Source organism: Coenobita brevimanus, chromosome 116 (genome assembly GCF_032717465.1).
Source record: "Coenobita brevimanus isolate Jiangsu-jjx chromosome 116, ASM3271746v2, whole genome shotgun sequence".
NCBI classification, from domain to species: Eukaryota; Metazoa; Arthropoda; class Malacostraca; order Decapoda; family Coenobitidae; genus Coenobita; species Coenobita brevimanus.
Genome location: NC_137069.1, coordinates 46,356,195 through 46,369,328, shown reverse-complemented (window position 1 = coordinate 46,369,328; position 13,134 = coordinate 46,356,195). Strand labels below are relative to the sequence as shown.

At 41.9% G+C, this 13,134-nt stretch overlaps 2 protein-coding genes across 2 annotated transcripts in view; both read left to right on the top strand.

Annotated features, from left to right (window-relative positions):
* Window positions 1–11,042, top strand: part of LOC145418760 (uncharacterized) — a 55,874-nt gene extending 44,832 nt beyond the window's left edge. Inside the window, exons 6-7 of the mRNA XM_080287096.1 lie at window positions 8,527–8,661; window positions 10,704–11,042. Of these exons, the coding sequence (XP_080143222.1) occupies window positions 8,527–8,661; window positions 10,704–10,906 (338 nt within the window). The 3' untranslated portion in view covers window positions 10,907–11,042. The remainder of the gene's footprint in view (window positions 1–8,526; window positions 8,662–10,703) is intronic.
* LOC145418814 (uncharacterized) overlaps window positions 1–13,134 on the top strand; it is a 234,690-nt gene that overhangs the window by 118,923 nt on the left and 102,633 nt on the right. The window lies entirely within an intron of this gene.

Here is a 13,134-nt window from a genome sequence, read left to right as displayed (position 1 = left end):
TTCCACAATCCTTGTCTATCCACCCTGTCATGTGCTTTCTCCAAATCCATGAAGGCCGCATACGACTGCTTTCCCTTCCCTAGAAACTTTTCCACAAAAGATCTAAGAATGAATCTCTGATCTACACAACCTCTTCCCTTCCTAAAGCCTCCCTGTTCTTCTCCAACCATTTCCTCTGTTATTTCCCCAACTCTGTCATTAAGTATCCTACCACACACTTTTCCTGTTACACTAAGAAGACAAATGTCCGTATGATTAACACACACTTCTTTTTCCCCTTTCCCTTTGTGCAAGGGAATAATTATATCTGACTTCCAATCCTCCGGGACTCTACCTTCCTCCCAGGCCAATCTGAACATCTTCCACATCCATTCTACTACTATCTCTCCCCCATGCTTCAGCATTTCACCACACACTCCATCAATTCCTGGGGCTTTCCCCATTTTGACTTTTTTCATTGCTTCCATAACTTCCATCCTTCTGATTTCTTCCTGTCTTCTCACCTCCCTCCTTCTCCCAGCCATTCCCCAGCCACTTATACTTGCATTACATTCATTCTCTATGTTCAACAATTCCTTAAAGTGTTCTCTCCATCTGCTCACTTTTTCTCCCTTCTCCACTAGTAATCTACCATTTTTATCTTTCACACCCCTACTAACTTCATTGCCACCCTGTCTAACTCTCTTTACCTCTTTCCAGAACATTTTCTTTCATTCCGTCCACTTTACACTCAAATTCCTTCCAAATTCCTCATCGACTCTCTTCTTACTCTCTCTCACTAATCTTTTCGCCTCTCTCTTCCTTTCTACATATAACTATCTCTTTTGCCTCAACTTCTTCCACGCCCCAATTTCTCATCCATTCATTATATGTTTTCTTCTTTTGTGCCACAGCCTGTCTCACCTCTTCATTCCACCATGCTGTTCCTTGCACCCCCTTTCGTCTTCTCTTCACCCAACACACCACCTCCCATGCTGCACATATTTCTTCTGTGAATATCTTGCACACACCTTCCACGTCCGTCAGCTGCTCCAGTTCATATTTACGCAATCGTTCCTCCACTTCTCTCCTATATTCTGCCTTTTTCTCATCCTCTTGTAACCTTTCCATTCTCCTTGCATCTACTTCTTCCTTCCGTCCTACCCTTCTTCTATTTCTTCATTTTACATGGACCTTGATTCTGACCACCACTTGGTGGTGGTCAGAAAGTCCACTCCCCTGTGCGCGCTCACAGATGGTTAGGCTTGGGAGGTGGAGCTACGATTCCTGGGGCTTGTATAATGAGTGAATGACTGTGCGACTCGTTTTACTGGGTATAATGTAATGACAAACGTTCTTCCACTTTGATACATCGTCTCTTCTTGTTTTTAGATCCTGCCTTACTTCATTCGAATGGGAAAGTGTAATGGGCACTGTTATTAGTGAGTATGAAGGTGATCCATGATCTTTGATGTTCCCATCAGGAGAACATAATAAGAGACTGAAACCCACTTCTGTGAACTGCTCATTACTGGTAATTCTGGCAGGTGATTTAACGCCTTCAGTACGGCTGTAGTGAGGTGAGGCTTGATTGGCAATATATCCCAGAAGACCCATCCTAGGGTGAGCTATCACCGTTCTTGTCCTTGCATCCCTGAGATAAGCTGTTATATGGGTTCCCAGCATTATCAGAAGTGGTCTCCAGTACTGAGCTGTCATGTGTTCGAAATTCACGAAGTTAAACACATGGAAAAAAAAAAAGACATGCAGTGGAATCAATAAAGGCCCGTGTTGTCTGAAGTAAAAGACAACGGATCCTCTGTTTGTATCAAAGGGTAACGCCCTCTAGGAAAACGATAGTGCCCAAGATTGAATCTCGGCTGTGACTGTGATGAATTTGCTAAGTTTCTTATCAGTTTTTACAGGATAATAGCTATTATTATCTATCTATCTATCAATCTGTAGCCCAACGCCCTAAGCCCGCAAAGGGTGGCCGCAGAAAAACGCCTCCAAGTCGCTCTGTCACCCACCATTTGACTTCCCTCCCCGCAAATCACTCCCCCCTCCCTCATATACCTCACAACTCCATCCCTCTACCTCATCCTCGGTCTTCCCCTCCCTCTCCCTCCGTCCACTTCACCTACATACACCCTCTTAGTCAGTCTTTCATTCTCCATTCTCTTCACATGTCCAAACCACCTCAGTGTATTTCTCCTAATCTTCTCAACCACATCCACATCCACCCCACAACGTTCCTTCACTTCTTCATTCGTCAACCTGTCCCTCCATGTCACCCCACATGCTCCTTTCAAGTAACTCATTTCCACTGCTCTCACTCTTGACTTGTTCCCCTCTTGCAAGGTCCACGCCTCGCTTCCATACGTCAGGGTAGGGATCACAATACTATCATGCAGTGACTTCTTAACTTCCATACTCACCTCCCTATTTCTCATCACTGCTTTCAGTGAACCAACAACCTTCCTTCCCTGCTGTACCCTTTCAAGCACTTCGTTCCCCAAAGTTCCATCATTACACATCACACTACCCACGTACTTGAATGTACTCACATTCTCCATATCCTGACCATCCAACCTCACTGTACATTCTGTGACTTCATTCCTCTCAAACACCATAACTTTACTCTTGTTTACATTATCTTTCAGATTCCTCTTCCTCCACACTGTCCCAAATTCATTCACCAAACCTTGCAACTCCCATTCATCTTCACTCAACAATACTGTATCATCAGCAAACAGCAACACCGGAATTTTCCAAATCTCACCCTCATTCATTACAGCCACCCCCACATCCATTGCCCTACCTTGCACCTCCTTTACAACCCCATCCATGCATATATTAAACAGCCATGGAGACATCACACAACCCTGTGTCAGTCCCACATTGAGATCAAAGAACTCACTCAGCCCACCATCCACTCGCATCGTAGCCCTAGCTCCTTCATACATACTCTTCACAGCACTTAACAATTTCCCCTCCACTCCTTATATCCTTAATACCTTCCACATACCTTGCCTATATATTCCGTCATAAGCTTTCTCCAAGTCCATGAAGGCAGCATACACTTTCTTTCCCTTCTTTAGATACTGCTTCACTAAGCATCTTAGAACAAATATCTGATCTACACACCTTTTTCCCTTCCTAAATCCCCCTTGTTCTTCTCCAACTACCTCCTCTGTCATATGTTTAACCCTGTCAATGAGTATTCTACCATATATTTTTCAAAGTCACACTAAGAAGGCAAATTCCCGTATGGTTACCACATACTTCTCTCTCCCTTTTTCCTTTGTAAAAAGGAGCAAATATAGCTGGTTTCCAGTCCTCTGGAATCCTTCCCTCTTCCCAAGCCAATCTACACAACTTTCATATCCACCCACAACAATCTCACCCCTATACCTAAGCATATCACCACACCCTCCATCAATTCCTGGGGCCTTTCCCATCATGATCTTCTTCATTGCTTCCACTACTTCCGCCCTACTGATCTCTTCCTCCCTTCTCTCATCTCTTCTTCTCCCAGCCATTCCCCAGCCACTTATACTCGCACTGCTCTCACTTTCTACGTTCACCAGTCACATCACCTCCCTTCTCCTTCTCACATATACCTCTCTCTTCTCTCTCTTATCTCCTCCCCTACCTCTACTCGCTAACCATTTACTATATGCCTTCTTCTCTAGTTCCACAGCTCGTTTCACCTCATCATTCCACCATGCTGTCCTTTGCACACCCTTGCATCTCCTCCTCACTCCACAAACCACCTCAGACGCTGCGCGTATCTCTTCCGTGAATATCTTACCCACATCTTCCACCCCTTCCATCTGCACTAACTCATACCTTCCCAGTCTTTCTTCCACAGTGCTCTTATACTTTGCCATTTTTTCACTATCTTGCAACTTCTCCACTCTTCTCACAGGAGCTGTTTCCTCCTGTCTTCCCCTTCATCTCTTCAACCATTTTCTTTGCAGCTTTACCTTGGCCATCACTAAGTGATGGTCCGAGATTCCATTCCCCCACCCTCTCCATACTCTTGCATCGAACACATGTCTTCTCATTTGCCCATCCACACACATGAAGTCTATCATTGCCTTTCGTTCAACAAGTTCACCATCCATCCTCCTCATTACTGTCCATGTATATCTGTGGATCATCTTATGCCGAAAGTAGGTGTTAGCTATTGCCATCCCTTTACCAGCACAGATGTCCACCAAAGCACTACCATTCCCATCTACTTCAGCTGCCACACCCCACTGACCAACCACTCCATCCACTCGTACATTCCCAACTTTGCCATTCGTGTCTCCAATCAAAAACACTCTCTCGCTCCTCTCAAATTTGTCCATACATGTTTCTACACTTGCCCACTCGGTCCTCTGTCGGTGCATACGCACATACAATCGCCCACGCTTGTATACCTACTTTCATCCTCACCCATACAATCCTTGCACCCACTCTTCCATACTCTCTTATATTCTCCTTCCACTTCTTGCTTATCATCAGACATACTCCCTCTCTTGCCCTTTCATTCTCATTAACTCCCGCACATATTCCTAAACCGTATTCCCATTCTCTCACCCTTTCATCTTTCCATTTAGTTTCAGTCAATCCACATACATCCACTCTTGCATCCTCAAGCACCTGAACAATCTCTTTCACTTCATCATTCAATTCTCTCACATTCCATGTGCCCACCCTCAGAATGTCCTTTGTCCGTTCGTTAGTCGTCAACGTATGGTCCGTCCTGGCGCTTTATTCGCTTGTTTAGTTAGTTCTTTTTACGGGGTGGGGCACTAACCTGTCTGACTCTATTATTCATTCAAAGAGAGACGTTCTGAACTGAATGGTAGGGAAAATTTTCCGTCAAAGTTAAGTTAGGTGACGTCTAAAATGTTTGTTATTGACATTGCCAGACGACGACTCTGTAGCTTATTTCCGTCACCAGTATTAAAAGATTAGTAAAGACCCTTATGCTGAAGCAGAAATGATGCCAAGTCAACGTTTTTTGGAGGATAGAGAGCCATTTCCTGTATGGAATAATTATGTAATTGTGGCAAGGAAAAAAAAAAAAAGCCTCGTCTTGGAAGGGCTCTTTGAGGGTGGAAAGTCATTCCTAAGCCGAAGTACGTGGTCTGTTGGTAACAAGAACGATATAGATAACTCAGTACAATGACAGTGATGTCTGTTATAATATTCTTGTCAAGGCCAGACGACGTAATTGAAACTAAGAAAACATATCTTACAGCCAAAGAGTTAGAAAAAGAATCCCTTCAGCAGGAAGTATTTTTTTTTTTTTTTTTTTTTGTAACATCCATACGATCTTTTCAGCTTATGGGTAAATTCTCGTCTTGAAGGGTATTCCTTTGGTCATCCATCGGTGGATTCTCTGAACAGGTTATCTCTGTCCAATTACCTGACAGTAGCAGGAATAACATTTTTACCTGACAGTAGCAGAAATAACATTTCTTAGATTCCCCTCTTACCGAAAGCTTTATCATATAATTCTGCATTAATAGATTAAGAGACTCCACAGCACCTTCCTTCACCAAGCCGTTGTTTTAAGTCATGTTTACCTTTTCAGTAGAAATTTTGAAAATAGATTGGGTTAGATATAGTCAGTAGTACCCCTTTCATTGTTAGAGAATTTAAACTGAGTCAGACCAACGAGAAAATGCAAGAAAATTAATAGTAAAGACATCACTCCTTTGAAAGCGTAAATATTCTCTGCTGTTATTTATGTGTGTTTATTTTCAAAATAGATTTAAAAAAAAAATAGACATTATCACCATCATAAATCATCATTATCATCTTGACCTTTAACGAGTATTCCCACCCAAGGACGGATGTAGAAAGCAGTTCATGTGGAAGGTCCTGTACCTTCAAAGCCCACAAGCTGCTACGTTTTCGATCGTATCGCTACGGTTATAGAGGCTACCAAGAACCTTTTCCTTCCCAGTTATTTTTGTCCTCGGTGTGTGATTATACGACTTTTATAGCTAATCATTTGTACCATTATGTAGAGTTGCAAAATATACAAATAATGTACATGTGAACAGGTGCAATTAAAAAAAAATATGTTGAAGATGTGCAAGAATGCCTCCTAAGCCGACAAGAGAATGGGTCTTCGCATCAAGAGCAGATGTCCGTGATATGGTGAAGCTTGTTGTAGTAAAAGTATAAAGAACAGTTAAGAGACTAATTAATGAAAATTACGAAACAGTTCGCAGAGGGAGAGGTTCTATGCTAGAAAGACACTAACGGCTGTGCTGTTACAACTGAGAGCGTGAAAGGGCAGGCAAACCCCAGTTATAACAGTCATTTGTTGTCGTTGTTAATGATCAACCCCGGCCATGCCTAGCCCAGCTGACCAGTCGACGGCAGGTAAGCAACTGACCCTATGAGATCGTACCTCAGGTTCCCTGCACCGTTGATGATGTCTGCGTCTTAGTGTGGCATGCGCCGTACAGTGCTCCATGATGTGAGTTATCTTATGTTAGAAAGACTCTTTGATGATCACCAAAAACAAATCTCAGCTGATAACGGAGGAGGGCTGAGTGATTTACTGAACTAAGCCTCGCTTGGTGAACTTGATTAGCTCTATTCAGGGATACCTCTGATGGATGGACGCAGAGAATGGGGGTGTGTAGTAAAATGTTCTAATCTGGGTGTTGTATTGCCCTAACCAAGAGTTGGGTATGTAGGTGTTTCTTAATTGCAAGTTTCAGAGTGTCTGAGGTGTAAAGTTGGAGAGGGTCTGACAATGTTTGTTGTGATTGTTTTGTGTATCTACCGTAATTGTGTTGTGTGGCTTTGCCATATAATATCATAGATGTTTTCCGTTATCGACAGCTGGTGCATAGAACTGTGAGCGTCATAGATCAAAATATTCTCTGATAGTTAGGATTTTGGTTTTAAAGTGAAAGTAAGCTGTGGAAGTGGTATTGGTGCAGCCAGTGATGATGCGTAGAGCGTTTTTCTGTATGGTCTGCCAGGTTTTGCAGTGGGTGTTGGACAGGATTGGGGAAGCACAGGATTTCTGTAATTTGATACACTGTTCACAGAGTTCAGAGTGTTTCTTTTTATTGCCAAAAGTCTGTCCTTGTAGCTGCCCCAAGTGTGTTGAGTTTGGGGTACACCGCCTCTTGATTCTTTATATGGACTCCCCGAAGGTGAGTCCAAGGCCATAATATGTCACTCAAAGGGTCCTATTGGCACTGGTATATTGTTAAGTATGATGTCTGGGATATACCTGTGCTCATGTAGCTTGCTGGTGATGAATATGGTGGTGGATTTGGCTAGAGTCATCATCAACCTATCGTTCTCGACCAATGCCTGAAGTGTGTTAAGGTAGTCTTGTTTCGGTGTGCAGTCTGTACCTGTAGTGTGGGATGTACTTATTATGGCCATATCATCTGCAACGAAGACAATATTTGAGGGTAGTTGTGGTATAGGAATATCATCCATGAAACGATCGAAAAGAGTGGGCGAACGATCGGAGCCCAGTGGAACTGTAGTTGGCAAGCCACCATATGGTGCTGTGCTCTATGTTTGTGCTGTAGATTTTGGTGATTAGAGTAAGTTGGGGATGGCATATCAGGTTTTACATACAGCTGTTGTTAGAAGAGTATGTTATGCAGGTATCGTGGAGTTGATGCTGCTAGATACGTGTTGTGTGAGCTTGGGTTTTTAATGCTTGTTGAGCGTTATGCTCTAAAGCTGCACTGTGAGGGAGCAAAGGGGACACGAAGTGTGACTTTGTTCAGAATTAGGCGTTCGGTTATCTTGGATGGTGTGCTTAGTACTGTTATGTATCTGTAAGAAGGAAGGTGTGTTGGATCCTAGTTTGGTTTAAGAACAATGATAATTTGTTCCATGTTTCCAAATGCCGGGAATACTGTAATGTGCCTATGTATAGTTGCTGAGGTACGTGACAGCCTAGATGCCGTGTGATTCTCTGCATATGCAGAGAAGATCTTCATATTTCAGTGATTACTGGTGTAAGGTGACGTACCGCATGTGTGCTTAGACATTAACGAGTATGTCTGGGTGTTCTTTGTAATAAGGGATGTGTTGGGTGTTTGAGGTGACGGTGGCTTGTGTCTTGGTCTTGGAAGTACTGTACCTGTGTGTGTGACTTAGTGATACTGTTAAGTATTTTGCAGAACCGAGAGGAGTCTGTGAAGTGCTTGAGTGTTGTTACCAAAGCTTCTCAGTGGTCTGTTTCCCGAGAGTTAATACTGTTGTCAATTTTGTAGTTAAATCGCTGGAGTCTTGTGATGATGCCTTGTGTGTAGGTGTATGTGGGAGAGGAGAATTTTGTTTGTGCGAGCTGCGTTGTCTTGTAAGGTGAACAACGAATTGTGCAATATGGTTTTGGTCTGCGATAAGAAGTACATCTTATATTTCATAATGTGCCTGGCAGTACTGGTGATGGGAATATTATTTATTGTGCCTAAGTGTTGTTCTGTTTCTTCCGAGAATCACTTTCATTTTTATGTACCCCAATTATAATAACGCAATCCATTGTCTCAACAGCTGTTGTCCGTGATATGGTGAGACTGGTGAAGCTGGTGGGAGAGGCATGCCAGTGGAAGAAGTATGGCCTCAAGTCCTTCCTTATCAAGAGAGTGGCCGTGAAACACAGCAGGGATCTGCAGACGAGGACACTTTGTTAGTCTCCTTTACGTTTTCGTTTGTGGAGGTCTTGGTCGTACATGCATGTATAAAAACTTTTTTTTTTTCTTTGAAGTGCTGGTGGCTAATAACAGTGACGAAGGGTGCCATGTCGCGCCAGCAAGGCAAGTGTGCCACCAAGTTGCCTCTTTTATTTTAATGGGCGTATGCCCTTACTGTCGCCAACAGTTACCCAGGGCCTTGCGTCAGAATTAGGTTTTCTTCTTTTCTTAGGCCAAGTGCTGATGACTCTAACATACAACGGATTTAGATGTATAAAACCGATATATATTAAAGGTAGTATGAGACTTTGACTAGGTAAAATTTTCGTAGAGTCCCCCTTTGGGACAGTTGTGAAAGGCCAGCAGCTTGGCTTCTGATCCTACATCGCTTCCATGGTGGCACCTCCCGGGGCTGATGTTAACCATGCATCTCTTGCTTGCAATTCCCCTCCTACGTACAAACCATCCCCGACCTTCAACCGTGCATTCGACCTCCTACTTACTGCCCACTTCCCACCTACTGACATTAATTCATCTCATGCACCTCACTCACAACACAAAGAAGCATAACTCTCTATCACTCCTAGGCTCCTATAGCTCACTCTCAGGTGACCAAAGCCGTCTGACGTTAGTGGATATGAAATGCTAGAGTTGCCCCTACCATGGCAGTATCAGCTCTTCCACGCTCCTATGACTCACTCTCAGCTAGAAACAAATGTCTGGTGGTTGCAGTATTAAATACTAAAGAAGACCATCAGTAGGTTAAAATAAAAATAAAAATCTTCACTCTGTAACGTTTTTCACCTCGAGCGCCTCGCTCTCACAGGACAGACAGAAGATGACCTCATTTACATATCATCGCTGTACAGTAATACCACTTTCATTGACACAAAAAAATTATGTAAACAGATGGAATTCAAGGCGGGCTAAAGAAATAATAATAATAATAATAATAAATAATATCCGCTAATATAGAGATATCTGGACACAGTGCATTTAAAAGACATAAAATCTTAGGTATTGGGAGAGACAATTTGAGGAAGACAGACCCAGAGCTGATCAGATACATAAATGAAAACTGCGAGTAGCAATTAACTTATGCATTTGAAGTTGGACAAAAGTGAGGTGTCTATAGCTAGACGGGTGTTGTGTGCCCAACGTGATGTGGGAGAGACACAAACAATGACCGGAAGTAAAGAGAGAGAGAAAGAGAGAGAGAGAGAGAAACATTTGACATCATTTGACACCATCACATACTATATAACAAAACAACGCAATTCTCTCCCAGCAGTTTAACGCTGCCCCCTTAATCACAATCTTCATCTCTTCTTGCATTTCATTAAAAACTCGGCCATTCCTGTAATGGTGCCACTCACGCACCCCTATGAACTTTTCGTCCACCTCATTCTCACGGCACATAATGCTGCCCCTCACGCCACAGTACTGAGAGTCAACAGTGTATTGATGAACACGCCCAGATCGGAAAATGAGAGTCCCAGGTCGATTCTTAAAGGAATCTTCCCCAGGCAATGTTTTTCCCCATACGCATGTTATTCCTGCCTTATAAATGATGGTAGCATGAGAATTCTTTTCATTTAGTTCTGTAAGAGTATATAGTATTGCGCTAACGACTAATACAATATTTGCTGTGACAAGGTAAAACGCATTTTTCTTCTCAGTTATGTTACTGTAATCGGGCAGTAAAGCTGTCTTTCCTTCTCAGTTGCGTTCAAGTCGACTGCAAAAAGCATTCACTGTCTACTGTATACGCCGTCTACTTTCACTTGGTTTAAATTGCTATATTTCCAACTTGAATTTGAGCTGTAGCAAGATATTATTGGTATAATACGTTGGTAGTCACGAATAGGTTCTGTGCAACGGATGTATACCACTAGTATTGTCCTACTTTGCCACTGAGGTACGAGAAATAAGCTGCCGCAGAATTGATGGACAAACCATATACTATTCATTTAATATATCGTTATTCATAATAATTGATTGATTCAGTTGTCATTAAGCATTACTTCCTGCTTTCAGGGGATGGTTTCAAGATTTTACTGGCACATATAAAGAACGAACTGGAGACCAACACAATTGATGGATTTTTTGTCAAGGATCAACCACTCTACCAAAAGAAATCAGACAAAGTTGCAGAGTTCAGTGGTGCCCTGGCAGAGGCCCGCGCCTGGAGCGCTGAGGATGTCAGGCGCAAGTTGGAGCAGGAACTGTCACTGTACTGATCTTTTCAGTACAAGGACATTTTTTAATCTAGTAATTAATGTTGTCAGTGTATTCTGACTGATGTATTGAGGAACATTATACTGATATTTAATCCTGTTCACTGAAAATTTTGTACACTTTAAATTGCTACAAGCCCTCATTAATTGAATTAATTTTACCTAGTCGTTTCTTTATTGGCATATTACTCAGCCAAATATGCGTGTTGCCATCCTTGTGCATTTTTTTAATCGGGTGATCAGAACTGTTCACAGTACTCACATTGTGGTCATCATTTGATCGTATACACAATGAACATGATACTGTCTATATTTCATTTATATTCGAATACTGAATCAGTGTGTGCACTTAATATCTCGGGTTTCTTAATAGCTTCTGTACTTGGTAAGCTTGGTTGCGGAATGATTGTTTTTATTATTTCTAATTTTTTGTGGGTTTAGACTATCAAGTTCAGTATATTTATTACTCTGTCACTCTCTTCTTTTGTTTTCACAGGACAGTTGTGTGTTTACTGATATTTAAATCCATCTGGTACTTTTTAACCCAGTGACACAATTTATGAAGATATATTGGAATCACCTACCATTGTGAATAATAGGGTTGCTTTCTTATCAGTTTTTGTAACATTTATAAATTTTTTGACGTTTTATAACACTGAACTTTGTTAGTGTCATTTACACTGATTACCAAAAGACCATAGTAGGTCCTGCAGCATCCCGCTTGCAATAAGTTTGATTCTGTGACATTTGTTGTGACTCTGTTTTCGTTCTACAAGCCAATTTTATTCGACAGCAGGGCACATCCACTGAATGCAAGCATATTTAGTTTGTGATGGAGTCGTTTTGGAGGGAACTTTACTGAACTTCTTTTGAAGCTGAGTTGGGCAATTTCGTGTTGTAGTTCAATTATAATGTACCAATGAAAAGATCCAAGAGGTCCATAAAAGATTATTGTGAAATCGACAGTGAGATGCTGTGATTCTGATAGACTTCCAATAAGGTTCCAAAAATCTGAAAACCACAAATGTTAGGCTAATTTGACGGTAATTTCCTGGCTGTCTTTTATCAGCTTTTTTTATTGCTTTAGATATGTAAGAAGGTATGCACTCTGTAACATCTTTTGAAGAGCCTAAACCACCAGTAGCTTAGGGATTTGTTTATAAAATAATAGAACAGTGGAGAATTATAATGGCTTCAAGAAGGGAGGAAAAACTCACAGGCATACAAGTGCTTATTACTTTACTTTTGGCTATACTATGAATGTCCAGTAAATAATTATTATAAATATCGCCAGCTTACTCCACTCTTAAATTTCCTCCATGTAACATTAATGAGCAATAAAGATTTGAGGCAAAAGGATATTAGTGGTAAATAATTTTTCCTGCTCATGCATAGCCAACGAACTGCAAGAAATTTAGGGATTGCCTTAACAACCATAAGCAAAAGAAATCAATTATTTATAATTCACAAAGAAAAGATGACGAGCAGTTAATGAAAGTACTGTGAAAACACGTGGTGGTAGGTGCAGGCCGTGGTGCCCAGCATTCACACACTTCATCTAGTTCTTCCTTCATCTTTATATATTTTTTTCTTTGTTCTCCTCTTTTATTCTTCCATCCTTCTTATCACTTTTTATTACTCTCCTTTCCATTTTAGGGGACACTAAAATGAGTGACAAGAATGATGTTACAACGCTGGGTGGTAACCATGTAACCAAATATCGGGAAGATGTGGAGCCTACAATGGAGCCCCTGTTATCTTGGTGTTGACGCAAATGCGGCCTCCATCCAGGAACCAAACCTCTACACTATTCCCCTCGCCTTATTGTGGTGAGGCTCTGTTTGCCACAAGGGAACATAGCAGATCACAGCTTGGGACGACGAAGAACAGCGGTTGCTAGCCTTAGGTTGATGGGTCCGCTCAGCCAGACAGACCTGGGTTGCACAACAACAATAATTGCGAAAACAAATGTCTGCATTAACACCCACCAGCCTAAGTGCAAAACCTAAGCTAAAGAAATCACACACACACACACACACACACACACACACACACACACACACACACACACACGCACGCACTATCTAAAACGAGCGTTCAAGCCGACCCCCAAAAGCAGGCACAAATGGTGAAAACTAGCTGAAGATTGCCCAAATGTAGCTGAAAAACGGTCTAAACTGGCTGAAGATAGCCCAGAATAGGCGGCGAGTACTTAACAATTATCGAAAATT